The sequence below is a fragment of the Stenella coeruleoalba genome (genome assembly GCF_951394435.1).
Source record: "Stenella coeruleoalba genome assembly, chromosome: 12".
NCBI lineage: Eukaryota > Metazoa > Chordata > Mammalia > Artiodactyla > Delphinidae > Stenella > Stenella coeruleoalba.
Genome location: NC_137158.1, coordinates 30,544,840 through 30,571,193, shown reverse-complemented (window position 1 = coordinate 30,571,193; position 26,354 = coordinate 30,544,840). Strand labels below are relative to the sequence as shown.

Below are 26,354 nucleotides of genomic sequence, written 5' to 3'. Positions count from 1 at the left end.
CAAATTATGATGAAAACAGGATGATCCAAAACCTATGGGATGCAGCAAAAGCAGTTCTAAGAGTGAAGTTTATAGCAATACAAGCCTACCTCAAGAAACAAGAAAAACCTCAAATAAACAATCTAACCTTAGAACACCCAAAGGAACTAGAGAAAGAAGAACAAACAAAACTCAAAATTACTAGAAGGAAAGAAATCATAAAGATCAGAGCAGAAATAAATGAAATAGAAACAAAGAAAACAATAACAAAGGTCAAAAAAACTAAAAGCTGGTTCTTTAAGAAGATAAACAAAATTGATAAACCTTTAGCCAGACTCATCAATAAAAAGAGGGAGAGGACTCAAATCAATAAAATTAGAATGAAAAAGGAGCAGTTACAATGGATACTGCAGAAATACAAAGCATCCTACGACACTACTACAAGCAACTCTGTGCCAATAAACTGGACAACCTGGAAGAAATGGACAAATTCTTTGAAAGGCATAACCTTCCAAGACTGAACCAGGAAGAAGTAGAAAATATGAACAGACCAATCACAACTAATGAAATTGAAACTGGGATTAAATATCTTCCAACAAACAAAAGTCCAGGACCAGATGGCTTCATAGGTGAATTCTATCAAACATTTAGAGAAGAGCTAACACCCATCCTTCTCAAACTCTTCCAAAAATTTTCAGAGGAAGGAACACTCCTCTGCAAACTCATTCTATGAGGCCACCATCACCCTGATACCAAAACCAGACAAAGATACTACAAAAAAAGAAAATTACAGGCCAATATCACTGATGAATATAGACGCAAAAATCCTCAACAAAATACTAGCAAACAGAATCCAACAACACAGTAAAAGGATAATACACCATGATCAAGTGGGATTTATCCCAGGGATACAAGGATTCTTCAATATATACAAATCAATCAATGTGATACACCATATCAGAAATAGAAGAATAAAAACAATATGATCATCTCAATAGATGCAGAAAAAAGCTTTTGACAAAATTCAACACCCATTTGTGATAAAAAAAAAAAAACTCTACAGTAAGTGGGCATAGACGGAACCTAGCTCAACATAATAAAGGCCATATATGACAAACCCACAACAAACATCACTCTCAATGGTGAAAAACTGAAAGCATTTCCTCTAACATAAAGACAAGAATGTCCACTCTCGCCACTGTTATTCAACATAGTTTTGGAAGTCCTAGCCATGGCAATCAGAGAAGAAAAACAAATAAAAGGAATACAAATTGGCAAAGAAGAAGTAAAACTGTCACTATTTGCAGATGACATGATACTGTACATAGAGAATCCTAAAGATGCCATGAGAAAACTACTAGAGCTAATCAATGAATCTGGTAAAGTTGCAGGATACAAAATTAATGCACAGAAATCTCTTGCATTCCTATACACTAAAAACAAAAGATCAGAAAGTGAAATTAAGGAAACAATCCCATTCACCATTGCAACAAAAAGAATAAAATACCTAGGAATAAACCCTCCTAAGGAGGTAAAAGACATGTACTCAGAAAACTATAAGACACTGATGAAGGAAATCAAAAATGACACAAACAGAGAGATATACCATGTTTTTGGATTGGAAGAATCAATATTGTGAAAATGACATACTACCCAAAGCAATCTACAGATTCAATGCAATCCCTATCAAATTACCAGTGGCATTTTTTGCAGAAGTAGAACAAAAAATCTTAAAATTTGTATGGAGACACAGAAGACCCTGAATAGCCAAAGCAGTCTTTTTTTTAAAAAAATAAATTTATTTATTTTTGGCTGTGTTGGGTCTTTGTTGCTGCGCACGGGCTCTTCTCTAGTTGTGGCGAGTGGGGGGGCTACTCTTCATTGCGGTGCACAGGTTTCTCATTGCGGTGGCTTCTCTTGTTGCGGAGCCTGCATCTCTAGGTGTGCAGTCTTCAGTAGTTGGGGCTCGCGGGCTCCAGAGTGCAGCCTCAGTAGTTGTGGTGCACGGGCTTAGTTGCTCCATGGCATGTGGGATCTTTCCAGACCAGGGCTCGAACCCATGTCCCCTGCATTGGCAGGCAGATTCTCAACCACTGTGCCATCAGGGAAGCCCATCCAAAGCAGTCTTGAGGGAAAAAAACGTAGCTGGAGGAATCAGACTCCCTGACTTCAGACCATACTACAAAGCTACAGTAATCAAGACAATATGGTACTTGCACGAAAACAGAAATATAGATCAATGGAACAGGATAGAAAACCCAGAGATAAACCCACACACCTATGGTCAACTAGTCTATGACAGGAAGCGTAGGATATACAATGGAGAAAAGACAGTCTCTTCAATAAGTGGTGCTGGGAAAACTGGACAGCTACATATAAGAGAATGAAATGAGAACATTCCCTAACACTGTACACAAAAATAAACTCAAAATGGATTAGAGACCTAAATGTAAGACCAGACACTATAAAACTATTAGAGGAAAACATATGCAGAACACTCTTTGACATAAATCACATCAAGCTCTTTTTTGATCCACCTCCTAGAGTAATGGAAATACAAACAAAAATAAACAAATGGGACCTAATGAAACTTAAAAGCTTTTGCAAAGCAAAGGAAACTACAAACAAGACTAAAAGACAACCCTCAGAATGAGAGAAAATATTTGCAAACGAATCAAAGGACAAAGGATTAATCTCCAAAATATATAAACAGCTCATGCAGCTCAATATTAAAAAAAGAAATAACCCAATCAAAAAATGGGCAGAAGACCTAATCAGATATTTTTCTAAAGAAGACATACAGATGGCCAAGAAGTACATGAAAAGCTGCTCAACATCACTAATTATTAGGGAAATGCAGATCAAAACCACAATGAGGTATCACCTCACACCAGTTAGAATGGGCATCATCAGAAAATCTACAAACAACAAATGGTGGAGAGGGTGTGGAGAAAAGGGAACCCTGTTGCACTTTTGGTGGTAATGTAAATTGATACAGCCACTGTGGAGAACAGTACGAAGGTTCCTTAAAAAACTAAAAATAGAATTACCATATGACCCAGCAATCCTACTACTGGGCATATACCCAGAGAAAACCATAATTCAAAAAGACACATGCACCCCAATGTTCATTGCAGCACTCTTTACAATAGCCAGGTCATGGAAGCAACCTAAATGCCCTTCGACAGACGAATGGATAAATAAGATGTGGTACATATATACAATGAGATATTACTCAGCCATAAGAAGGAACAAAACTGGGTCATTTGTAGAGATGTGGAAAGATCTAGAAACTCTCATACAGAGTGAAGTAAGTCAGAAAGAGAAAAACAAATATCGTATATTAACGCATGTATGTGGAATCTAGAAAAATGGTACAGATGAACCGGTTTGCAGGACAGAAACAGAGACAGAGATGTAGAGAACAAACATATAGACACCAAGGGGGGAAAGTGGTGGTGGTGGTGGGGGTGTGTGTGTGATGAATTGGGAGATTGGGATTGACATGTATACACTAATATGTATAAAATGGATAACTAATAAGGACCTGCTGTATAAAAAAATAAATAAAATAAAATTCAAAAGAAAGAAAGAAAAAGAAACAAAATACCAATGGCAGTTTTTATAGAACTGGAATAAATAATCCTAAAATTTGTAACAAACCAGAAAAGACCCCAAATAGCCAAAGCAATATTAAGAAAGGAGAACAAAGCTGGAGGTATCACACTCCCTAATTTCAAACTGTACTATACAGCTATAGTTATCAAAACTGTATGGCACTGGTATAAAAACAGACACATAGATCAATGGAACAAAATAGAGAGCCCAGAAAGAAAGCCATGCTTCTTTTGTCAATTAATCTATCAAAAAGAAGCTAGAAATATACTTTGGGTAAAACACAGTCTCACTGATAAATGGTGTTGGTAAAATTGGACAGGTACATGCAAAAGAACGAAACTAGACCACTTTCTTATACCACACACAAAAGTAAACGCAAAGTGGATTAAAGGCTTAAATGTAAGACCTGAAACCATAAAAACTCCTAGAAGAAAACATAGGCAATACACTCTTTGATATCACTCTTAGCAGTATTTTTGAATTTGCCTCTCCAGTCAATGTAAACAAAAGCAAAAAAAAAAAAAAAAACAAATGGGACTATATCAAACTAAAAAGCTTTTTCACAGCAAGGGAAATCATCAACAAAACAAAAAGGCAGCCTCCTGAATGGAAGAAGATATTTGCAAATGATATATCCCATAAGGGGTTAATATTCAAAATATATAAATAACTCACACAACTTAATATCAAAAAATAGACAATCTGATTGAAAAATGAGCAGACAACCTGAACAGATATTTTTCTAAGGAAGAAATACAGATGGCCAACAGACACATGAAAAGATGCTCAACATCACTAATCAACAGGGAAATGAATCAAAACCACCTCACACATGTCAAAATGGCTATTACCAAAAAGACAAGAAATAACAAGTGTTGTCAAGGATATAGAAAAAGGGGACTTTTGTGCACTGTTGGTGGGAATTTAGGTTGTTGCAGCCACTATGGAGAACAGTATGGAAATTCCTCAATAAATTAAAAACAGAACTACCTTATCATCCAGCAATTCCATTTCTGGGTATTTATCCAAAGAAAACAAAAACACTAATTCAAAAAGACATATGCACCCCTATGTTTATGTTCATTGCAGCATTATTTACAACAGCCAACATATGGAAGAAACCTAAGTGTCCACTGATGGATGAATGAATAAGGAAGATGTGATATATGTAATGGAATATTACTCAGCCATAAAAAAGAATGAAATCCTTATATTTGTGACAACACAGTTGGATCTAGAGGGTATTATGCTAAGGAAAATAGTCAGACCAAGAAAGACAAATACTGTATGATTTCACTTATATGTAGAATCTAAAAAACAAATCAAACGAACAAACAAAACAAAACAAACAGATTCATAGGTACAGAGAACTGGTGGTCACCAGAGGGAAAAGGGGTGAAGGATTGGGTGAAATAGGTGAAGGGGATTAAGAGGTACAAAATTCCAGTTATAAAATAAATAAGTCATGGGGATGTAATGTACAGTATAGGGAATACAGCCAACAATACTGCAATAACTTTGTATGGTGACAGTTACTAAACTTACCATGGTGCTCATGGTAATGTATATAAATGTTGAATCAATATGTTGTAAAACCTGAAATTACCATAGTATTATATGTCAAATGTACTTCAACTAGAAAATTAAAATAAAAAAATTAAAAATAACTTTAAAATGTGTACTATTATAATATTGACCAAGGTGGCCTTAACATTCCTCTCAGCCTAACTGAACTTTAGACAGCCTTCTTCCTGTCTCTGGCCCCTGACCTCCCTTTACTTACAGCATTTATTTTTAAAAAACTTGCAAATTCTTTCTCTCTGCCTCTTTGAGATATAAATCATTTAAGAAGCTTCTTGCAAGTTTTACAACCCAGGAATATCTTCCTCAAAGACCTGAGAGCCATGCCATTGAGATGTTATCATCAAGGAAGAGAATGCTCCTATCTCCCAGGTTCTGTGGAGGCTAGGAGCCTAACTCCAATGGGTACAAATCAGCAAACACAAATGGCCTAACCACAGAGAAAAACATTTACAAACTTAGGGTAACTGAATGTGCTCAACGCATCACACTGATCAACCTTCTTCCAAAAGTACTTCAGTATATTTCTACCAGCTCACCCCAGTGCTTAAAAACCCTATTGTTTTTCAGAGGAGTTGATTTCAAACTGCATTCTGGTCTCTCTCCCCTAGTGCAATAGTCTTGAATAAAGTCTTCCTTGTCTGTTTAACTGTGTCCACTATAATTTTTGCTTTGGCAATTCAAATACTTTGAATGGGTCACTACTATCAACTCCATGGCCAGAAGTCAAGTCAACCAGATCCCGGAGAATTAGTGCATCAACTTAACTAAAGTGTGATAATCAATCAGTACTAATGGATACATAAAGGAGAGGGAATCTGTCCAGGCCAATCATTACTGTCTCATTCAATCCCAGTAAGGAGAGTATATCTTTCATGTAATTGACCATAGCTATTATTAACTGGAAGGCTTTTTTTTTTTTTTTTTAAAGTTCTCTCTGAAGCTTGCAACCACTTTCAAGATCAAGGAAAGTTTTGTCTGCAGAAGAAATCCACAAAGAACAGAGAGAAATGAGCTTCCTGCCCTCAAATAAAGTCTTCTCTGGATTTCTCACTAAATGTCTCATTTTTAAAGGTGAAACCAAAGAAAAGGATAATACACTTAAGAAAGCTGAGGCTGAAATGCCTACATAGAGTCAAAATGTATGTCAAAATAAATACAGAGGTATGTTTGCTTCCCCCCCAACCTTCTTGTTTTTAAATCTAATTAAAAATGGAATGTCCAATAATTCTTTCTTAGCATAACTATGGAAGAATAATCAAAGCTATTGAAACCTCACAAGTTTTCAGGGCTAAAATGACTGCCAAGTGCTTTTGATCTGGGCCATAACCACCAGATTAACGTCCAGCTCGCCTGTAATCATTTCTCCAAATGAGAGGGAACAGAGGTGAACTCCCCCCATTATTTCAAAACTTTGACAGTTTCTCTACTTGTTTTAGAAATATGGGACAGAATTAATATCTACTGCAGTAAACTATCTGCTTATGACACTATTTGAAGATATTTACACTACAATATGTATCAGACTCTGCCCATTATAGATTAAATGTATAATCGATGGATTAGAATGCAGCTATCACATCCTTTCTCCCAAGCACGGCACACCATTTATCTTCATGCTTTTCAGAATTACTATTTACTGTCTTCCACAGATGCATTTATAATATAGTTTTTTTCCCCCCTTAATCTGCACTCAGTAATTAGATTCCTTACCCTTACATACAAATTTTCACTCACATGACAATATTTAGAAATGAGATATTGGGTTACTAGTTGGGGGTAAAAATAAAAGTCCTAGTTAGTTATTTGGTTGATTACTTCTAGAATGTTAAACCGCAGGAGGTGCCTAAAAAACCGAGTGCTGTAACTTTTGCCAAGTCAGGATTGCAAGGGAAAACCTTAAGAATTGGTTCTATTGCTTTCCCCCTTTGAAATAATTTACAAATGAGCATATAAATAAACATTTCTTCTCAGTACAAAAGATAAATTTTTAAAAAAGCATCCACGTTTGCAGCCCACATTTTTCTAGCAATGTTACCCATTTTCAGAGCTTTATCATTACATTCCCTTCACATAACACTCTTTACTTTTAGATTAATCTTCTGAAATGAGATGCTAAGGATTTGCATACAGATTTGACTATACAAAAATAGATATGGAATTAATAATAGTCTCTATATGTTTTAATTTATCCTAGACTGGAGTACCCTTGCCTGCAGCAGTATTCCTGGCTTTGAAAGTCATCAAGCTGATTTGTCTGCTCTGGGTTATGATGCCACATGCTGCTATACTGCCCCCTGCAATCAAAGCACTTGAGAAGACAGATTCCATGCCTTCCTCTATCGAGTATATTTTATAGATTGGCAGTTTTGATCTCCCTCCCCCACCCCAGGGGGGATAATCTGCATCTTAACAGCTTTCTATAGATACATCTGTCATTAAATATGCCATCTCATATCAGCATCCATTTTTAAAGCCAAGTTTTCCCTAACTTTGAAGTGCCACAGTCAAAGTTAAGACTTTTCAGCCAAAATTGAAAATGAACAATCCTGTCTTATACTTCTGAACTGTGACTTAAAGATATACGGCAGGTTCCCCCAAAGTCAAATAAGTCTTTAAAAACTGCCAGAAGGAATGAAAAGTTACCACCATGCTACCAGCAGGGAGAAATGCTTTCTATCATCAAGACAAGGGTAAAGCATTTTTCTTAAGCTTCCCTGTTCAACTCCCCACAAAACACTGTGACAAATGGATGAGTGCATGCCAGGGAGAAGATGACAGGTGACTGCGAAACAAACAACCTCTGTCTCCACTACTAAGAGGTCACCAACTCCTAAACTCGTGTTCAAAAGCAACAACTAGCCAATGCTGACAGTGTCCATAAAATAGTGTTTAGAAAAACAGCTCTCAATATTCGTTGGCCAGGGTAGGTCAAGTCTGGTGGCTCTGCTAATTTTTCTTTTTTTTTTCAGGGATAGAAACACCTCTGTTGATAAATAGAGAGTCCTACACGAAACTCTTCAGTAGAAAAGAGTTGTACTTAATGCAGCGCTAGTACCCTTACTGGAACAGAGCAGGATGCAAAGAACTGAACGTGTCCATGCTCTTAGGGAAGATGCTCCAGGCTGGAATTCTGTGAGCCAGCTCAGGATTGTGGCAAACTATCTTGAGTTCTCTGCAGCTCTCTTGGAGGCCTGCGGTGCCAGCTTCACACTAGTCTAGGGGGTGCACTTCAGCAGAAGGTGTGCCGTCAGCCTCCACCCCCAGCTCCTTTATGACTCTATCCTTGGGGGAGCCATTTAACAGCCAAGTTCATGTCCTCACATGCAAAATGGAGACAGTGAGACTTCTCTCATAGGTTTCAGGTGAACAAGAATACTCGGTAAAGAGGCCATCCATACGGGAAGTTTACTACAATGGTGTAGTAGTGGGGCTTCCCTGGTGGCGCAGTGGTTAAGAATCCACCTGCCAATGCAGGGGACACGGGTTTGATCCCTGGCCCGGGAGGATCCCTCATGCCACGTAGCAACAAATCCCGTGCGCCACAACTACTGAACCTGTGCTCTAGAGCCCGCGAGCCACAACTACTGAGCTCGCGTGCCACAACTACTGAAGCCCACACTCCTAGAGCCACAACAAGAGAAGCCACCACAATGAAAAGACTGCACACCGCAACGAAGAGTAGCCCCCGCTCGCCGCAACTAGAGAAAGCCCGCGCGCAGCAACGAAGACCCAACGCAGGAAAAATAAATGAATAAATTTATTTAAAAAAATACTGTAGTAGTTTGTTTATAAAAATGTCTTGCTATTTTCACAAATGAGTATTATGGAATATTGAAAAAATAAGTATGAAATAATAAATGAATAAATTTTGTAGTCTGAAATAGATTCCTTATAGTTCTTTTTTCTAATAACCACAATTACTGGCTGGTTTATAAAGTATCAAAGACTTTTTCCTTCTTTAATAGTTTAAGCATCTCCTCTGTAAATCTGCTCCAATTCTCAAAAGACTAAAAACTTTACACTCATAGTCTAATTATCAAAAGCAGTAGGTGTGAGTTCATATGAGTCATTTTTTAAGAGAGCCAAACTCATTAATATTCCTTGATAAAAGGGACACCATGAGAATATTTACAATGAATGCAAAAATAAACTTTTCATTATTATTTTTTTTTTTGGCGGTACGCGGGCCTCTCACTGTTGTGGCCTCTCCCGCTGCGGAGCACAGGCTCCGGACGCGCAGGCTCAGCGGCCATGGCTCATGGACCCAGCCGCTCTGAGGCTCATTATCTATTTTTACATGATATTAGACCGTCCATATTTTGGGAGTGTTAATAATGCTCCATAAACAATTAAAGCCGAGAATCTTTCTACTAAATTAGCATCCTGAATAGAAGCATACTTAATCCAGGCATTAAATTAAAACTAGTATCCACATTATTTCTGTCACACTTGAGGAAACCACGCAAATGGATGGGTTATTAATATATTCAAAAGCCGCAAAGCAAGTCTCCAATTTACAAAATATCTATAAAGAAAAGGTTGATGCACTTGAAAATATAAATTATATTTATGTCACCTAGAGTGAACAAATATAAACTTGTAATCCAAAATATGTAAGGTATGCACCATGTGTTATTTTAAATAAGTGAACTAATAAATGATGGTAAAACCTACCACAATGCAGATGTCAGCTGACCTTTAAAATCTCAATAAAATTTGCTCTAACTCCAATTCTCCATTCTGCAGAAAGATGAAATCCTGCCTCCAAAGATTTCTGCACGCTCCTAGCAGCGTTAAGTTCTCAAGGTCCCCTCTGCCTGTCTCTAGTGTCCTGGTTTTGCTGTGTTCTTGCTGGACCTTGTTCCTCTTTCCTGCCATCAACCAAATTCTTCAGCCATTCCCCATTTCCATAAAGTAGCTTTAATCTTCTTCTCTCCTCTTTGGGCATAAAGAAAATGACATATTTCTCCTATTCTTAGATAGAGCAATTCAGCTCACTCTTTTTTCTACCTTCTTTTTCTAGATTCATCTAGACAGACACAAATGGATCATATAAACAAAGACTGTAATCACCATGAGAGGAATTTTAGAGCCAATGGGTGTTTTTTTAACTACTTAAACTACCAATTTTAAAGGCCACTAGACTGCTATATTTTAATATGCAATCCTTTCAGAAAACAATGTTCTCATCTAAACCAATGTACTTTAGAGTACCTCCTCCATATTATCACTGTTTCTGTATGCATTTTAACTTTATATTATTGTTTATGTTTTAGGAACTAAACTATAGAAACACAAAAAGGAAGACATTATATAGCTCAGCTCTGTGCCCGAAGAAAGATGGTCAGTTAAACAATTAAAGACAATCAAATGATTACTGATTCTACACAAATCTCCAGGTATGATTACTCTTCTATGTATCATTTACTTTCACTCATGCCATTTGGAAGTTCTTTTTACAATGTAAGCACCTGTTTTGAGACCTTTGCTGTAACTGGTTTGTGAGGTTTCGTGGAAAAAGTATGGTTTTCAAACACCAGAGACACAGACATCAAATTCCAGCTTTGTCAAATACTTGCTGTGTGATCCAGAAAAATCATTTCACCTCTTTAAGCCTCATCTCTTGAGGAGCAGTGTGAGGGGAAACCAAGTGCTACTTTGGAATAAAGGGCAGTCAGTTTAGGATGAAAGCTTTGATAATTATTTTGGACAATGTAGGTGATCTGACTGCTTTCTTCAAACCACTGGGCTCTTTTAAAAGGATTGTAGAATGGTTCATTTGTTTGGCTTCCATTTCAGTACAATACTGTAATGGTTTTGTTTTCATCTCTTTCAGCTGGAGAGTAGTAAAGGCTGGGGCAGAAGTGAAAACAGAGAAGAAAAAGTAACTGCTGTGGCCAGCTGGTTGCTGGGATCTGAAGCAACAAAGATTTCACTCTTAGTGGAATTCCAGTCCACTAGGAAGTTTTAAGTGGAATGTCAAGCTATGAAGCCCAAACCCTCTCCCAGGGGCAACAAACAGACCCTCTCCGGTACCCGCTCCCATAACACGACACACTTATTTCTCCCTCAAGCAAACCTTAAGCCCTTGACCCTCACCTAACTGGGGTCCCAGCATGCTGAACTCTTCCAGTAGGATCCTCTGGGCTCTTCCCAGCCTAAAAACCTTCCATCGTGAGTGAATCCAAGGATTTTCCCTCTCCAGTTCTCTGCTGAGCACCACCAAAAAACAGAACAGAAATTTGCAAACTGGGATACCATAATTTCGTGGTTTCCAACTTAGTGTAGGCTCTGACACAATTTTTTTAAACATGTCAGTTCCCTCTGTTTTCTCTCAGCAGCTCCTCAGGCCCTCTGTCTGGTCCTGACACGGCACGATCTCCACAGACAACCCTGCCCCTCCCTTGACTCCATGGCAAGGACCCTCTGCAGGTCCCTGCCCCTCCTCTCTGAGCTTACCTAGGTCCACATCCAGCATTGCCTCCTTCCCTGGAGCTGAAGGGGTCTCTCCTCTTCCTGTCCAAGACTGAACCCCTCCCAAACTCCCTCTGGCCTCTTCGGGACCCTGTGTCTGTGGTCAATATTGTTGTGCCCCAGACTTATCCCCATTCCTGGTACCTAGGAGCTGCCTTCAGCATTTACCAACCAGAGGACGCCCCTACTCCACTTCAAATTCACTCTCTCCTTCCCCTTAGCTATAGATGTGCTTAATGCGCTCACATCCTCAAAAAAAGTTCCCTCCTCTGACCCTGGATTTCCTCCTTAGCTACTCTCTCTTCTCTCAGCCAAACTTCCTTCTTTTTCTTTCCTTCCATCTTTCCTCCTTTTTTCTTCCTAAAGCCAAAATGTTATTTATTAATTTATAGTGAAAAATACGGGAACTTCCCTGGTGATCCAGTGATTAAGACTCTGCACTCCCAACGCAGGGGGCGCGGATTCGATCCCTGGTCGGGGAACTAAGATCCCACATGCCGTGCGGCGTGGCCAGGAAATAAATTAATTAATTATTTAAAAAGAAAAAGAAAAATATGGCTGTCACCCGGACTGAAGAATGTGTGTACCTAGAAACAGCACAGTCTCTCCCAGAGCACAATAATCGGAAAGTTGCTGGGTAAGCTCAGGTTCAGGGAGCCAAGTTTAGATGAAATCCCAGCTTTGTGCAAAGGTGGCCTGTGTACCTGCAGCTGTTACTTCCTCAGTTTCCACCCACACCTTCAACCACTGCATTCTAGCTTCCACCTTCTTCCGCTCTCCGAAAACCGCTTTCACTGAAATTACCAAGCAGTCCTTGACTGAAACTGCAGAGGAGGCATTCTGGACTTAGATGTCCCCACAGTACTGGTCACGTCTCACGCACCCTTCAGCTTTGGCTTTGGTTTCTACACCACGCCTCCTCCTCTGGCCTTGCCCATCGCACATTCTCAGCTCCTGCCTTAGCTCCCCCTCCTCTGCGCCCTCCTGGCTAGTGTTTCCCCACCTTCTGCCCCTTTGCACACCACCTCTGGCCCCTCTGTGTCCTCATACTCTCCACCGCCTTCTCATCGCACCTGATTTGCTGCCAGAAACTCCTCACGTCCATTTGTTCTGAGAAACAGGAGGCAAGGTTCTATCTCTGAGTTTGAGGAGAGTGAGGGCATTACAGCTGGTGAAGGAGAGTGGGTGAGACCCTAGTGGCAGGATGTAGACAGGGTTTGGGGGCTGAGTGGATACATGTGGCAAGCCCCCTGTCAGCTGGCCTCCTCCCACTGGACTCAGCTGCCCGGGTACAGGCACAAAGCAGACCATTGGGTTTGCCCAACAGTGTGTGCCTGCCAGAGGGCAAGAGAGTTATTGAAACGGCTGCACCATGAAGCCCAAGCCTGAGCACAGGGAGGGGTAAATGGGCAAGTGGGAAGCAGCCAATGGACCTGAGGCCAAGGGAGGCTGAAGGTGCCAGAAACTTCTGTGAAGCCTCTCGTGCCCCCGCACTGATTTCTTCCTGCTTCACACTACTTCTGTACCTTGTAGAGCTGTCTATCATCACACCCACACACACCACACACTTTACTGTGTCATCCATTTAAAAACTGTGAGCCCGGACTACCCTGGTGGCGCAGTGGTTAAGAATCTGCCTGCCAATGCAGGGGACACAGGTTCAAGCCCTGGTCCGGGAAGATCCCAAATGTTGTGGAGCAACTAAGCCCGTGTGCCACAACTACTGAGCCTGCGCTCTAGAGCCCATGTGCCACAACTACTAAGCCCGCGAGCCACAACTACTGAAGCCTGCATGCCTAGAGCCCGTGCTCCGCAGCAAGATAAGCCACCACAACAAGAAGCCCACGCACCGTGACGAAGAGTAGCCCCTGCTAGCTGCAATTAGAGAAAGTCCACGTGCAGCAACGAAGACCCAACACAGCCATAAATAAATAAATTTATTTAAAAAAAAAAAAAACTATAAGCCCCGGCGTGGGACCTGTCTTTGTGGCTCCTGCACTAGCCTGGAACAAGACTCAGGGAGGTGAGGAAAGTTGCTGAGCATCTCCTGGTTGGTCAAAGTGGAGCCAATTTCACACTTGCATGTGCCCTCAATCTGTGACCTCAGAGCACCACAGTCAGCCTCTGCCATGCCCCCATTAGTTCCTAATACGTTGTATACAATTTTTTAAGATGCAAGTAAAATGATATTTGCACAGTAAAGTTACAGCTATGGCATTTTTAAAATGTTAATGATGCTTTATACTGTTCTAATTGTAAAGTCCCTTTAGTAGGTTTGAATAAATTAAAGTTACTTAAAATGGGGCAACGCAAACTTCATCTAAATTTAATCAAGATGAAAATAAATATATCTTCTAGGGAGTTAAAGAAGCCCTAACAAATGTTCTTTCATTAGTGAAATACCTGAAAACCTCTTTTTTTTGCGGTACGCAGGCCTCTCACTGTTGTGGCCTCTCCCGTTGCGGAGCACAGGCTCCGGACGCGCAGGCTCAGCGGCCATGGCTCACGGGTCCAGCTGCTCCGCGGCATGTGGGATCTTCCCAGACCGGGGCACGAACCCGTGTCCCCTGCATTAGCAGGCGGACTCTCAACCACTGCACCACCAGGGAAGCCCCTGAAAAACTCTTTGATTGTCAGCTCCTAGAGGGCAGGAAGTGTGTTTGCTGAATTATTCTTATTTATCTATGAACCAGCACTGACTTTAATAAAGATGTACCATTCACCAAGAGAATCAAGAAAACACTAAGTGCCACTTTTGAGGAAATGCAGTACCATTTGTCTTATTATTGCAGTTTTAAAGCACTGATTTTGTAGTTAGTTTCCCATTATCCTGCTGCCATTTGACAAAAATGAAAAGGTAAGTTATTCTGCAAGATGAGCTCAGGATTCATTTTCACTCACAAAAAAAGGATCTTTTTAGTAGTTCACAAACAATATCTTACAATGGAGAGCATACCTTTCAAAGCACAACGGCAGGATATTTAATGCTTATTTTACTTCAGTATTGTGAATTTCAAGTAGAAACGATGTGGAGCATTTGCGAATTGGGTCACGATGTCAAATGCTAGAGGAGCCTGTAAAGTCTGACTATCTCTAACATCTTAAATTACATGCTAATGGGCATATCTATACAGCCCAGTTTTCTGAATTCATCTTTGCCTGTCTCCTTTTTAAAACCACGGACAGGTTTCCAGGTATCCTGACCCTAAAATGGACAGTGAGGGGGAGAGGGTATGTATAGAGAGGGAGCACACTGGAAATATCGAGTCCCTAAAGAAACATTCATTTTGTGTTCTGTGGAACAGAAATAAGCTCCCCAAATCCACATCCTATAATCCTTACTACCTTCACCTCAGGCAAAGCTTACAAAATACCAGAAGGATGCCAATGACCCAATCCCCCATCAATTAAACTGGAAATATTTAATTATTTGGTAAAGAATAAGGAATAGCCTCAAACATTTTCTTCTGCTCCAAAAAAAAATCAGGGTAACACTTCTAAATCAGAGATAGTCAGGGTGAAATATACCTGTCTTTTTTTTTTAAGGAGCCCATAGCAACCCCTCCCTATCCCTGGTTAGATTCACAATTGATTTATTGTAAGCTGAGCCTGAGGAAAGAGGCAGACGACTGAAGGTATTAGAAATGTCACTGGTGATTTCCTCTTCTTTCCAATTAAAGGTATTGTACTGTACACAGGGAAGTGAGTTTTTCATCTCAAGTACACAGTAGGGAGAAACAAACCTGAGAAAATTGTGATTGTTTTCATTAAGTATGGTTAACACAGTCAGCATATATTAGTGCAAAAGAAGAACAAAGGAAATGTATTTCCTTTCATAGTAGGGGAAAAACAAAGTGATATAGCAGTATGGACTGTAATAAGTTGATACCCTTAATACAATGGAAAAGGAAACATACAGACCCATATGGAAAGAGAAGTCAGCTTGATACCAGGTTGATAGATCTAGCCAGGCTAACATAAGTTTCAGTGCTTTCTTTAGGCCTCACTAAAGAAGGTATTAAGTAGTCGTATTTTGAAGTCTATGCAAGGGAAACTCCAGCACTTTTTTTAAAAGCTGGTTTTATAGCCCAAAAATAAAAGTAAGTAAGGAATAATTATTAAACTAATTATGAGAAACATATACAAAATTTAGAAAATGCAATGCAAAATTTAGGAGTGCAGTACCTTAGCAATATATGAAAACTAAATGAGTCAAAGGAAGGGATGTAAGTTGGAATAAAATATAAATTATACTGATTTCATAAATCCATCACTGTTTTGTTATCTAAGTCAAGTACAGATCTGTTCCTTCTAATAGCAAGGATTTATTTGCAGCCAAGTTTAAGGTTTCTTCAACAGAACCTAGGGGTAAGGCAGGAATAAAGACGCAGACCTCCTAGAGAACGGACTTGAGGTTATGGGGAGGGGGAAGGGTGAGCTGTGACGGGGCGAGAGAGAGTCATGGACATATACACACTAACAAACGTAGTAAGGTAGATAGCTAGTGGGAAGCAGCCGCATGGCACAGGGATATTGGCTCGGTGCTCTGTGACAGCCTGGAGGGGTGGGATAGGGAGGGTGGGAGGGAGGGAGACGCAAGAGGGAAGAGATATGGGAACATATGTATATGTATAACTGATTCACTTTGTTATAAAGCAGAAACTAACACACCATTGTAAAGTAATTATACCCCAATAAAGATGTTAAAAAAAAAAAAAAAAAAAAAAAGGTTTCTTCAACAAATCTAACAGGATACAGTCCTGGTGGCTTTTTTCTTAAATACTGAAATATATACTTAAAGAAAAAGGAATAAGTCACCAGATAAATGAGGTCTTTATCTAAATATATCTACATATATTAACATACACACTCATATCTAATGTGTATTTGGTATACAGGACCAGCAATTGTTGGATACACCTCACTTATCCTCTTTCTTGGTCCCAACCTTAACTTCATTCATTAATTACTGAGCACTTAAACCCAGATATGAGCTAGGTTTCTTCAATAAAAATCAGTGAATTGCCAATAATTGAGGCACTGCCCAGAGCAGCCAAGACTACAGCTGTATCCCTGGTTATTGAGGAGAGCAGAAGGAAACATGGGCAGAGTCCAGTGAATTTACTTTAAGTGCAAGGGGGAATTTTGTCAGAGCAGATGTTAAACTAGAGAAGATTATTCAAGGAAGCTTAGAAGTCTTCATAAGTATACTTAAAAGTGATTGTTTCGTCTGAGTACAAACATCTCAAAGTTACTCTTGGTAATTAAGTTGTTTGATTTTTCTATTCCTCTTTGTCCTTCACATGGAAATGCAGCGAGATCCATCTGGGTCACAAAATGAGTATCCTCCAGCTGAGAGAAGATGCAACTTTCTTCCCTAATAGGCAAACCTTTCAAAGGAGGACATTTGAGGACTTTCCAATAATAGGATTGGAAACACAAGGTGATAATGTGATGTCAATAACACATGCCTCACAGGATCCTCTGTGCCAGTGAAAAGTCAGCTATGAGGGGTTGGAAGCAGCATGTGGGTGTGAGTGAAACAAGATTGGCAACGAGTAGGTAACTGCTGAAGCTGGGTTATGGGCACATGGGATTCATTATACTAGTCTCTCTCCTTTTTTCATAATCAAAAGGCTTCAAACAAAACCAAAGACAAAAACAAGTAAACGAAAATAATCAGAACCCCCAAATAATCAGGAAGAATGGGAGAGTAAACAGGAATAAAGGATTGGGATGGCATGAGTAACTACAATTCGCAGATAACAGAAAAACATTATTTTAGCCAATAACTTAAATCCCTTCCCTCAATGCACAGCATGGCTCCTACCTGGATCTATTCCCATTGCTTTACTCATCCAAATGGATTAACTGGGCTTTTACTTCGCCTGCCCTGTCTTTGAAAGACTGGCTCCTAGTCAGGCAGCCCAGGGTGAAAGGAAAAGCCAAGGACCTGGATAAACCACAAGGTGTGCAATACAGTCCATGAATATCAAAAACTGACAATCTAAACAATAGAAGGTTTGGTAGAAAAAGAGATGTGATTGGCCATTCATTTCCATCTTGAAATTTTACTCCACTCATCACTCAGAAAGCCACAGAAAGGTCAATTACTCCCCCATACACTGCTCTCTACAGAATGGTGCTCAGTAAATGACTGTTAATTAGCTTAAATGGCACCCTTGGCCGAATCGTTCAGATACACGTGGCCACCACTACCAAAGCCTGACTTGTCAATTTATGCCACAGTGAAAGTGTTTTGTAATAAATCCAACGTATGAGGCATGTTCTACCTGATATCCAAAGAAGACCGTCAGCCACGTAGCCAGCGTGACAGGAGAGGGACCGGTCAAAGGGCTGGACGAAAGTCCACTTGTTCTTCTTGGGGCAATATCGCTCAACGGTCGGCAGAACCTGGCGCAGTTCATTTCTGCCCCCAGCTGCATAGAGGTACTCATCCATGGCTCCCAGAACGAAATGCTCCCGGCAGTTCTTCATGGGTGCTATCTCTGCCCAGGAATTACTGCGGGGGTCATAGCGACAGGCAGTCCTCACGGCACACGTCCGGCCGCTGGCGTGCTCGACTTCCCCTCCTGCTACAAACAGGAAGTCCCCCATGACTGCCACACAATGGTGGCTCCTTCCCACGGGCATGGGAGCCAGCTCACTCCAGTTGGCAATGGCAGCTATGAGGGCATTCTCCTGATCCACGGGATTGAAGTACCGAAGTTCCTTGACTCTACAGACCTCACGCTTCTTCCCACCGATGATGTACAGAGTATCTGACTGGAAGCGCGGTTTGGTCCTGCGAGTCTGCCACACGGGCTGTGCGTAGATGCTCTGGTGGTACTCCAGGGCCTCGTTGACAAGAGCTGTTGCGGTTTCACTTGCCTGGACGAGGGGGTGGGACAGGGCAACTGTATGGAGGGTGTCCACGTCCATCAGGCCAAAGCGGATGTACTGCAGGAGCTCATCCATGTACTGGTAATGGCAGCTGTGTTCCAGCCACCTCACAGCTAGCTGAAACAGAGGCAGGGAGGTGGAGAGAGCACGAAGGTAAGAAGAAGCCAAAGCAACGTGGCACAGAGGCCGGCTGCCATGTATCCCTTCAGACTCTTAACACTTTTATTTTTTCTTACGAACCATGGAACACTCAAACATTGTTATACCCAGTTGAGGGATTTTTTTTTCCTTTCCGCATCAGCAGAGACACAAAAGAACTCAAAACACTGTTGGAGAGATTAGAACAATGTTAAGCAACACGGATAAGACTTAAAGGATCACTTGAGGTGAACAACAGTTACTTTTCAAAGAATGAGAATACGGTTGTGAAACAGCCTGTTCCCTTAGGTTTCATGCATAAGAGGCTTGGTTCGCCCCACCACCAGGATATGTCAAAGGTGAGCCATGTCATCAGTTCAAGCAACATATGTCAACCTGTGAGTCAAGGTGCTGTATCAATATGAGTAATGTGAGAAAATATGTGATCATCTGAGACCACAGGATGCACTTGAGAGAAAATCAATACGACACTAGTAGCAAGATTTAGAAAGAAAAAGGACTTCTTTTCCCCCCCTGCAACTTTTGTAGGTATATCAGGAAGCAAGAGAAGAAAAAGAAAGATTGCAACCTATCAATTTATTTTATTTTTTCTCAACTAGTTTTCATCTTGAAAACAGTTGTTGTTTGTATGTGTAAGATACGGGCAATTTGTTAGAGCCATTTTCATAAAAACAGGATACAGAGGAGATTATCTTTGTATTATGGACACAAGAGCAGAATGTAATCCTAAGCTTTTTGATTAGGTCTAGATCTCTTTCAAGAAGGAAAGGGGTAAGAACTTTCGGCTATAGACAAATAGAATGTCTTAAAACTAAAGCAGGTGCATTAAGTCATAAATAACAAAATTGAATAGTAGTTTAGAAAATAATATCAACAAAAATACAATTCATGTTATGGAGCACCTGAAGTAATTTAATTAATTGACTTAAGTTTGGCAAAGTTTTCCACACATCAGCATAGAGAGGTATATCTAATATCTCCAGTCAACATATTTGATAGAATTTATTCTTAGCAGTACCTATATTAAACTAGATCTCCTAAGCAATATAAATGTGGACCTGAAGCAATTAGCATAAAAAAAGTAAAGAAAATACTGAATAATTCTGCTGTGTTTTACTTGCTTTCTGACCAGTGGAATTGGGGTTCTGGACTTCCTTTTTCAGCTGATTCATTGCACTGGGAAAAATGTCTACAGAGAAGACAGAAAGAAATGTAGTGCCCTCAGACCATTACTCCTTGACAAACGTGAGCTGGGTTTTCATCCTTGTGAAAAGGATCACTAAACCGTCTGAAGCATTAGATGATTTCAGGCTTTCAGAGTTTCTATATCCATTTGACAAATGGCTCTAAAAGGCAAGGCATATTTTGGGCATATTTTAGTTTTCCAGATGAAGAGAATGTAGCAAGTGAATCTGCTTCCAATATATACTGAATTGCATCTCTAAATGAATAATGAGTGAAGAGAAATGGAAAAAGAATGTCACTGGTTACCAGGTAGCCTATGGATGCCACGGAGGCAGACACAATGTAGGGCAGATGAGTGACACTCTACGGCTGTTTTTCTAGAAACTAGTATTTTTTATTTAAATAAGATACTAACCTGATGAAAAAAAAATTACCTGTGTATGGTAACACAGTAATAATCAAAGATAGTGCAGAAGAAAAATGTCACTCATCAATCACCAAGTCTCTGCTGGAAGTGGAGAGTTTTCCCACAGGCAACATCCTGGTTTTTCTCCACCCTAATTTTAGAAGTTTCAAGAGATGGGTTCCAATTAGAATTCTACAACTTAATAAATGATTTTCCATTCTTTGCCCATAGAGTTTTCAAAAGTTTTCAGGGATAACTCAAGGTTACTCCTTATGCACAAGGTAAAATTTTCTGAAACTTAATCTTTCATATTGCTCCTAATTTGAGTAATTCCAGATGGTACTGCTTTGTTTTGTAACGAATTTCTTAGCATCCTGATATCCTAATGTTTCTGCATCTTGCATATGGATACTACAGGAAAACAACACTGGAGAAACAGCAAATAAACATTCATGTCTCTATAGCCTCTTTTTATAGCACAGTGCTGCCCATTTAATTACTTTTCTCCTTCCTCATAAATCAGTTCTTCCTATGCCCTAATCAATCTTCTAGCCCATCTCTTAACACTCTCTGATTTACCTTTATCTTTCTAGCAAACAGTGTCACTTACTGTGTAAAAGATATACAAGCCACAACTAGACTCTGCCTCTAAGAAAATTGCTAAGGAATCAAACTAGCAGTGGAACAGTGACCACTGTGACCTATCTCTGATTCATTTCTGGCTTTCTGTCTACTTATCACCCCTTACGTCACAATATCATGATGGTTTCCATGTTCAATTTCCCCAAATACTATGTATTACAAACTACTTTGTGAACATACATTTAATTTGCACTTTCTGGGATAATGTTTATCTTATTTATCGCCAGTATGTCTAACTTCTCACATTTTTCATATAATTTTCACACATTTATTATTTATAAGTATTTTCAGACTACACAAGTCATTCATACTTGTTGGGTTTACCTTTTCTCCAGATCAAAGGTAAATATAATTTACAATTCTGCCAACTTTGAACCAATCTCACCTGGATATGGTGTTATTTACAGATTTAAACCCAGTGCTTCTCAAACCTAACATGTGCATGAATTACCTGGTTTTCCTGGGCAAAATGCAGATTTTGATTCAATAGGGAGGGGGAGGAGGACTGCAAGCCTGCATTTCTAATGTCTCCCAGGTGATGCATAAGCCGCTAGTCCATGGACCACGTTTTGAGTAGGAAGGTTTTAGACAGATTCCCACTTATGAGACTGTAAATTGCTGCTTTATAAGAGTAAACGAAGTCTGCTGTTTCAAATTTTAAAAGGCTTAAATTAAATGAAGTTTAAGTAGGATGCTTTAGTAAAGATATAGGGCATGTGTAGCTAATACCATAGGTAAGACAGCATATTTCCTTTGTAGTAAGATATGGGTAAGCTCTTACTATGGGTAAGACAGCATTTTTTTTTTTTTTTTTTTTTTGCGGTACGCGGGCCTCTCACTGTTGTGGCCTCTCCCGTTGCGGAGCACAGGCTCCGGACGCGCAGGCTCAGCGGCCACGGCTCACGGGCCCAGCCGCTCCGCGGCATGTGGGATCTTCCCGGACCGGGGCACGAACCCGTGTCCCCTGCATCGGCAGGCGGACTCTCAACCACTGTGCCACCAGGGAAGCCCAGACAGCATATTTTGAGAGCTTGGCTCTATAAATCCATGGCTGATTCTGATAGCATAAAAGCAAGTCATATAAAAACTCTGCAGTTTTGCTTCTGCAATAATACATAAACAAAAGTAAAAGTGTTACTGTACTCAGTTTTTACTTTGGTGAAAATATAAAAGAGAAAAATCACTGAAATCATGGATAACTCTTACTTATCCAAATAATGGAAGAAATGTCACAGAAAATCCAAAACAATGGGCTACCTCAAAAACACTTCTACACCGTGAACCTCTCCAGAGCACTATTCATTGCCATGCTGAATTAAGGGCAAGGTGGTAGAGGCAACCCTGGAGCCCATTTTAAGAGGTTTAGAAACTACAATAAACAGAAGACTGATTCATCATCAGGGCATCATGGAACACAAAGACCACAGCTAGCTTTTTGGGGGCTTAATGTTTGAAAATGTTTATTCTGGGAACTTTGGGCTTTTAATGATACTACACTTAGAAAAAATAACCCAGGGAAGGCTAATATCCTATTCTATCTTACTTATTCTGGCACACTGACATCCCCATCACCCTAAACTCTAGAATACTTTAATTGATTGTGGGGGTGGAATGGAGCATATAGTGAATGTTTTTGGGTTTTTTTTTTTGCGGTACGTGGGCCTCTCACTGTTGTGGCCTCTCCCGTTGCGGAGCACAGGCTCTGGACGCGCAGGCTCAGCGGCCACGGCTCACGGGCCCAGCCGCTCCGCAGCATGTGGGATCTTCCCGGACCGGGGCACGAACCCGTGTCCCCTGCATCGGCAGGCGGACTCTCAACTACTGCGCCACCAGGGAAGCCCTATAGTGAAAGTTTTATCTCAGACTCTTTAGGTAACAAAGCCAGCAACAGTGGAAAAGAAATCAAGGATTCAGTTTGGGAGGGCAGATCAAAGAGTACTTAGGAAACAGGGCAATTAGGCAAGATGTTTCCTAAACCATCTGAAACACAGGGACTGTCATCTCCAAAGACTATAGGAGATCTCCCAAGCACCCTACCTAACCCAGTCTATTACATCTTACCCTGATGGAGAATTGTGCCCTCCTAAAAGTAGCATTGGCTACAGCTTATTCCAACATCAACTCATCTCATCCTCAGATTCTTGATAAGAACAGTGTCTGGCACGTAGTAGGCTAAACATAATTGTTGCAGAATGGAAAATCCTTTATAACTATTCTTAGGCTATTTGTCATATTTCTCTTGAACCAACAACATCAGTTCCTTAATATATTTATTTATCTATCTATCACAGTCTTCAATTTCCTATTTTATTATCTCATCTTTGTGGCTTTCCTATAAAGCCCTTATAAGCTCACAAAACTCCCCACGGCAGCATGCAATGTACTGGACTTACTTATATAAGGCCCTTGTTTTACCCTCCATAACTGGTGCTGGTCACCTCTATTTGACATTCTTGGCAATTCAATGAACATAGTAATCTGTTAATCCCTCAAATATAAAGTATTAGAGCAAGAAGAAACTTTAGAGTACTTTTGGTTCAAGCTTCCCAATTTTACTAGTAGAAATAAAATCCAGACAAGCTATTTGACTTACTGCAAGTCATGCAGCTGATTAATGGAAAAGCTGGAACCAGAAATCCAGTTTTTAAGTTATATAATGTGTTCTTCTATTATATCACATCATTATTATATCATATCATTATTTTTCCATCAATAATTATTTTAAGGTAGAATCCAAGCACTCAAAACCAAATGCACTCAAAACCAAACTTAATGTCCATATTGTCCATTTTCTAAATTAGAAAACTAAAGTCTGATTTTTAAAAATGTATACTTTGCTTCTAGATAGGTGACAATATTTTTCAATGAGTCTCATTTATGGATTACTTTTGCAGAAAAACCATGCATTTAATTGTATGGATTAAAGAGTTTGTAAGTAGAGAATAAGTCTTTAGGGGAAAGGGCTTCCTTTGAGTATTGAATTATTGTTTCACTTTTTATTGGAATATGTATTTTAACTCTAGGTTATTCCTTGTTAACTAAACCTGGCTCAAAAATATATGGACCGTGATGAAGAGTGGCCCCTGCTTGCTGCAACTAGAGAAAGCCCTCGCACAGAAACGAAGACCCAACACAGCCAAAAATAAAATAAATAATAAATAAATAAAAATTAAAAAAATATATATATATATATGGAAAATAATCTCTTCCTTTTAGTGTTCTCAGTGTATCCCCACTGATTGCTATTCTGTGAATAGAATATATAATATATAATACTAAATATAAAAGTATATAATTTTAAATTATGCAAAATTTTCTCTAATTCAATTAAAATATATAATCTGCTCATATGTATTTCAGAAATATGTCAATTATATGAACGAATGTTACATTAATAACATTATAAGCCCTCAAGTTATGATCCAAATTCCTCTACTGTTCTTGCTCAAACACACCCAGATAGAAGCTACTGCTTTAAAATCTACCTCTGCTTATGTATGTCCATACGTCTGTGTACTACCCAACGTGACCCTGAAGCAATGCCAAAACAATAAGAAATTTTACACTCACATATTTCCTGGAAAATATATGAATTATGAAGTCATCTCAAATCCAAGAATACACATTAATGCACTCTTCCACAAAACTGCCTTTATATCTTGCAAATATATATTAAAAATGCCCTTTACAAAAGCAGTTCTCATCAGATGAGTGATCAAATGTGTTTAACTAACGCTGACAAAAGATAAAGCTCTTACAACACTGTTGAAAAGCAGTAACTATTTCTTTCTCTTGGTTCACAAGAATTCTTTTTCACTGAAGAGGATATTCTCATCACAGAATTCCTCAGCCAGAGCTGAATGAGCAAGAACCGGTATTTTTGCCCCCAGTCTGATTCTGCCCCCTTGGCCCGGGGCAGCTATAATTATTCTCCTATTTTAAAACCTGGTTGCAGACAGCTTTGCTGAAGGGGCAAACTGAGCCCTGCCTTTTGCAGGAGCCCATGCTGTGAAGGCACAAGTGTCTATATCCTTGCCAGTCCTGTCATCCCACTAAGATAAGCCAGGGCACCAGTCTCCCCTCAGTGCCCAAAAGGCAGCACAAATTCCACAGTTCTGCAAATTCAGAAAGGAACAAAGGAAGGGCACAGGAACAAATATGCAACCACCTGGCATTCCTGAAGCTCCACCAAAGAGCCTGGGATGTTAAAGAGCACTTGAGCAACAAAGAGTGGGGAGCCATGAGCGAAAGCGTTAATAGAATGAATACAATGCACAGACAGAATTTTTCCTTTCCAAACAGAGGATCAAGGATGCTCACCATCTTCTAATCCATGTCCTCAAAGGGAAGTTGCACTGACTATTATATATTGCATTCAAGTACATTATCTCGTATATTATTTTATAATGCCTTAAATTCAAATAAACGTAAACATAAAACTTTAGCAAGATACCCTTTTAATATTATAAAGTTTCTTTAGATGATAAATGTGGAAAGTTTCCCTCCTGTATGTGAACAGGTGTTGAGACTTGCCATGTTAAACTACTGATACATAGAATCTCATTTCTTTAACATGAGTCATGTTAAAGCTCTAAATAGTGACATATTAAACCAGAATAATGACTGACATAGAGAGGAAAGTTCATATTAATAAATAAGTGCACAAAATTTTATAGCCCTGTTCTCTTCTTTGAGACCAAATGAAAGATTTCTGTTCAAAAGGGCAACATTCCTATCTAAAGACACCAGAAACTAGGAACATAAGATCAGGGTATGTTGCTCTACCAGAACAGTGAAAATGGTACAATGGAGGAATATTAAAAATTATAACAGTGCTCACTTGAGTGCTGTAATTAAAACTGTGTCAACACTTTGCTTGTAAAACAGATTTTTCAAGGGAGGTTGTACATTAACCATTATAGCTGACTACAAACTTATAAAAGACACAAAGGCTATTTTTTCCTCTAAGAAATATATTTCAATAGAATCAAATCTGATGTGGTCCCAGGTTCATATACTGTCAGAAAAAAAAAACTGACAGATTTTAAAAAGAATATTCAGCTTAGTAGATATGATAATAACACATATTCTTTCATTGTTCATTTAAAATTTTATGAAGCTGGAAGACTGACAAATGCTCTTATTTTCACCTTTAGCAAAAAATTTGTGCTTTGATAATACTCTGGTTTCTCTTCAGATTGTATAAATCTTTTACCTTTTACTAAAGATTTCCGTGGAAAAGAACAGTTATGAGGGGGGTTTTTTCAAGGGTTTAAAAAAAAAAACATGATGTATACAACTTACCCTCAAATGGCTCAGGAAAAAAAAAGCACACATGTGTGCGTGCGCTCTCTCTCTCTCTCTCTGTTTAGATATCTATTCTGCTATTACATATATCTACAGA

General features: G+C 39.5%; 1 protein-coding gene across 14 annotated transcripts in view; it reads right to left on the bottom strand.

Annotated features, from left to right (window-relative positions):
• The window catches only part of KLHL32 (kelch like family member 32), a 266,625-nt gene that overhangs the window by 36,691 nt on the left and 203,580 nt on the right, over positions 1 to 26,354 (bottom strand). For 8 of the 14 annotated variants that reach the window (XM_079939791.1, XM_079939790.1, XM_079939792.1 and 5 more), the window contains one exon: positions 17,949 to 18,675. The exons of 3 other annotated variants lie outside the window; for them this stretch is intronic. In XM_079939791.1, coding sequence (XP_079795917.1) covers positions 17,949 to 18,675 — 727 coding nt within the window. Of the gene's footprint in view, positions 1 to 17,948; positions 18,676 to 20,348; positions 20,460 to 26,354 lie in introns of those variants that run through there. 3 more of the 14 variants (XM_079939795.1, XM_079939796.1, XM_079939785.1) reach the window with 2 other exon arrangements.